This window comes from Bremia lactucae, linkage group LG1, assembly GCF_004359215.1.
Source record: "Bremia lactucae strain SF5 linkage group LG1, whole genome shotgun sequence".
NCBI classification, from domain to species: Eukaryota; Oomycota; class Peronosporomycetes; order Peronosporales; family Peronosporaceae; genus Bremia; species Bremia lactucae.
In genome coordinates, this window is record NC_090610.1 from 3,344,200 (window position 1) to 3,348,261 (window position 4,062).

At 43.5% G+C, this 4,062-nt stretch overlaps 1 protein-coding gene across 1 annotated transcript; it reads left to right on the forward strand.

The window, feature by feature from the left end:
• Positions 1–699: 699 nt before the first annotated feature.
• Positions 700–2,154, forward strand: CCR75_004740 (uncharacterized protein; the record flags this gene model as incomplete). Its single annotated transcript, XM_067962826.1, has 1 exon — positions 700–2,154. The coding sequence occupies one exon, from the start codon at positions 700–702 to the stop codon at positions 2,152–2,154; it is 1,455 nt and encodes a 484-aa protein (XP_067822639.1).
• Between the last annotated feature and the right edge of the window lie 1,908 nt (positions 2,155–4,062).

Genomic DNA, 4,062 nt, shown 5'->3' on the forward strand with positions numbered 1-4,062 from the left:
TTTCAAACACAGCTAAATGACAAGTTGGTAATTGGGCGACATTCTAACTTAAAATGATGCATGTGGGCCGCTTCTAAGAATCACAAGAGCTATTTTAAACTCGGAGTGGGGCCTTATTGGGTGCCAATGGTGCTCTGTGCATCTTTAATAATATAGCAGATCAAAATCCGCTGAAGCGTTAGCCCAGTAAAATCGGTTGCACCATTGGCGCGGTCTGATCCGATAGACGGCGCAGCTTAGATTGCGGCTTCCATTAAAAAATGAAAGCAATAAAATCCATAGAACATAACTGGGCCGGTATTCTCGTACCCTTTAAAACTATGCCTTTTATTGTTTAAAATGCAAACTCGAAGTTTTTTTTTCTAAAAGAGGATGTATTCCGTTAAAAGATCGATGAATGCTCTGCTTTCTACTGGGGTAAATTTGCTGTCGATAAGATTCATGACACAATCCAAGTGGCACAGTAAATTCAGATTTTTTTCTACGGTGTCTCAAGGGTGGTGCCTGAAAGCGATTGCAAAGAGCCCGACACACCAACTACTCCACGACCGTATCTTTTTATAAATACGTTTGCAACAGGATCTTCCGGTATATGAGAATATTAAGCATAAATTTGCACAAACACTTGATGTCCATCAATAGTCAGTCCTGTATTTACAGCAAAGCACCCTGTTACTTTCAATTAGCAGCAAGGTTTCAATGACGCAACAAAAATCGTCTTCCAAATTCAGTGCCAACGTTTCGTATGGTGCCGTTCCCACGGACCTAGCGCCCAAAAATTTTGCCCCCAGTCCGCGTCGCCGTCTAACGCAGTGGTATATTAACATGGCACTTATCAACTTTGTCGAGTTTGCAGCTGAATCGTCGCGCGGTGTCGTGCTCGCCACACTTTTTCTCTATAACGAGTCTCTCGGCGGCGATTTGGCTTTCATGGGACTGCTTACATCGCTCTTCTCTGTTGGACGTCTCATCTCGTCAACAATCTTTGGCTGGATGTGCGACCGCTACTCCTTCCGCTCGGTGTATGTCGTATCATCAGGCATTTGTTTGCTAGGTAATCTCATCTATCTGCTGGCCGATATTCACGTTGCCGATAGTTTGGGAGCATTGGCACTTAGTCGATTTATCGTAGGGTTTGGCGCTGGCAACCGCAGCGTTTGCCGTGCGGATGTCGCAGCTATGACAACCATAAATCAGCGACTGCGTTACCTTACAATCCTGGCCACGGTAGTATTTCTAGGCTATGCGCTAACGCCTGGACTCGGCAGTCTCGTGGCAGATGTGGACGTATTGTTTTGTGGCGTGCATTTCAATAAGTTCACTTCGCCGGGCATGATTCTAATGGTGTTTAATTTGCTGACCATATTTGGTATGCTTACCTCCTATGATTCGACCGTGAGCATTCACGATGGTCCGCCAGATTCGCCAAATAGCGCCACCTCGAGGAACACACTGTCAGACTTAACATCCTTGCCAGGGAATGTCGTCACGATTGGTGCAATTGTGTTTATTTTTCTTAATTTCACGGCACGTGGTATTTTATCTGTTTTCGAAACAGTTAATATTCCATTATTTCTTCGTGTCACTGGAAGTGACCCAAACAGTGTCGCCGCGGTCGTCGACGCTTCCAATTTTCAATTTTACTTGGGTTTGCTCGGCCTCGTATCGTATTTCTCCATAGAATATTTTCGTAAAAGCATGACGGATGTCAGCTGGGTACAAATAGGATTTTTGGTTTTGCTAACGGGTAATGTACTCCTGGTGGCGATGCCTGTAGATCTGACATTTGGCCGCTTGGCGTTGGCGGAGCTTTTAGTTTGGAGTATAGGTTGTCCACTTACGACGGCAGTTGTGGTGGCTGCCTTTTCCAAAATACTTGGTGGGCGGCCGCAGGGTACGCTGATGGGCGTACTGGGATCTGCAGGCTCCGTATCGCGCATAATTATGCCGCTATTGCCTGCAGCCTGTCCGTCGCTGAGCCCCGTTTTCATGATTAACATGGCGCTGTGCACTGTAAGTGTGGCGCTTTTATGGTGGTACAGTAAATTGGTGCATCGGACAAGACATGCAGACATCGAAAGCGCATACCTGGTGGCATTGCCGCCAAAAAATAACCTTCGATCACCGGTCAGGTCCGAAAAAGTAAATCTTTAAAAATTTAGTCAATTTTCTGTTCACTTATTAATCCGGCTGTTTATAACCGAATTGTTGAAGCCTGCCCATCGTATTACCCATATAAATGGGATTTTAATGATATTACCTATTTATACTGGTAAAAGGGTGAATCATACCGATGATTACAATCCTTGCTTCATCCACGAAACTAATAAGTTTTTCTTGTCCAGGCTTTGGTTACATCATAACTCCATATTAATCTTCTTTACTGTGCTACTTACGATGGCTTCGTAAAGGGTATGTATGGCTATGTCGTAAGAAAAATGCTGTTAGAAATTCATTCGTCTAATCGCGTAAGCCTTTCGTGTAGTGGTGTATGGTCCTTCATGTAACGGGGCACTACTGACTTGTACTGAAGCTGTACAAGTCCACTTCGCACTGCCTCAGTTCGAGTGATGCCTCACGTCACTTCACTTACACTAGTACGTGCAGAGGAAGACTCTCTTTAAAACACTTGCTTTGAAGAGGGTTTATTAAAAACTGAATCAAAATGTTTAAGTTCTTCTGTTCTATCTACTTAATACTACCTTAATTAAAAACTAATACAAAACATGTAATAAAGTCTTATCTATCTTCTCTTTGCGCGCGTCCAGTGTAACGGTGTAACGGGGCACTACGACTTATACTGCTTCAGTACAAGTCCACTTCGCACTGCTTCAGTTGCGAGTGGTGCCCTACGTTATTTCACGTACACTAGTACGTGCAGAGGAAGACTTCTTTGAAGGTAACTAGCTTAAAGAGGGTAAAATGAAAACTGTATTAGATATAATTAAGTGTCTCTTGTTCTATCTTTGTAAATACCAACTTAATTATAGTCTAATACTAAACATGTAATTGAATTCTTATCTCTATCTTATCTGTAAATCTCTCTTTGATTACTCCTACAGCTGATTAGTCTGCGGAATAAATAGATGTAATGGTCTATACCTATTTATGGATAAGAATTCTGAATATTACTAAATAAAGTAATATCCTCTAAATATTATCTACCTTTTAGATAATATATTAATTAACAACCTTAAAGTGTTAATTTCATGTAACGACACACCCCGTTACATCACCCCTCCCTTAAACGACAATCACTCTGACAGTCATTGGATGGAGTGGTCGCTATGTGACCACTTGATTTTTAAAATGATGTTGATTGGTCAGAACCATCATTTTAAATTCCATCGCATGAAAAATCAACTCATGCGGGGTGACGTTAGTGCTGCGCCCTCGCGCGGGTGACGCCCTTTTATCTGTTGCGGCAGACGGAACGTCTGATAGTGTCTTCCACTCGCACAACACTAGATGTTGCGAGTGCACGTGGTGATTTACCACGTTCGACTACGAATGCGAGTCGGACGAAATGGCCGACACGGGGAGAATGGAACAGTCGCCTGATATACTTCAGGCGGCTGACTATGAGCCTTCGAATGAGAAGGCTCATTCTGATAGACGAGTAAACAGTCTATTTGGATCCGACGATGAGGATGATCCCTCATCGCCCGTACGATCTCCCATACGGTCACCTGCACGTGTTTCTGTGCAAGGTGACGATGATGGCAAAAGCCATCGTAAGAAAAGTCCTTGTGGTACCCCTGCTTCAGTGGGTACCACTCAGGGGAGTGAAGACAATAAAATGTCTCATCTCGCCCCTGAAAATAAGCCGTGGCTTTTGCCAGAACAGCTTATCAATAGCTTGTCTGGAGAAACTACTCCTCACAATAAATATCCCTTATTTATTGCGACAAAGCTACATGGCCTTGATCCCAGCGCGAAGAACTTTCGCGCTGAGGAAGATTTCTATCTCGATGCTTTTCTTAAGCATCGATGGTTTAGTGGCAATAATAAGCGAGATAAAGTCTCGCTTATGCAAGCTTGGAGTGCGTTCATTCGCAATGT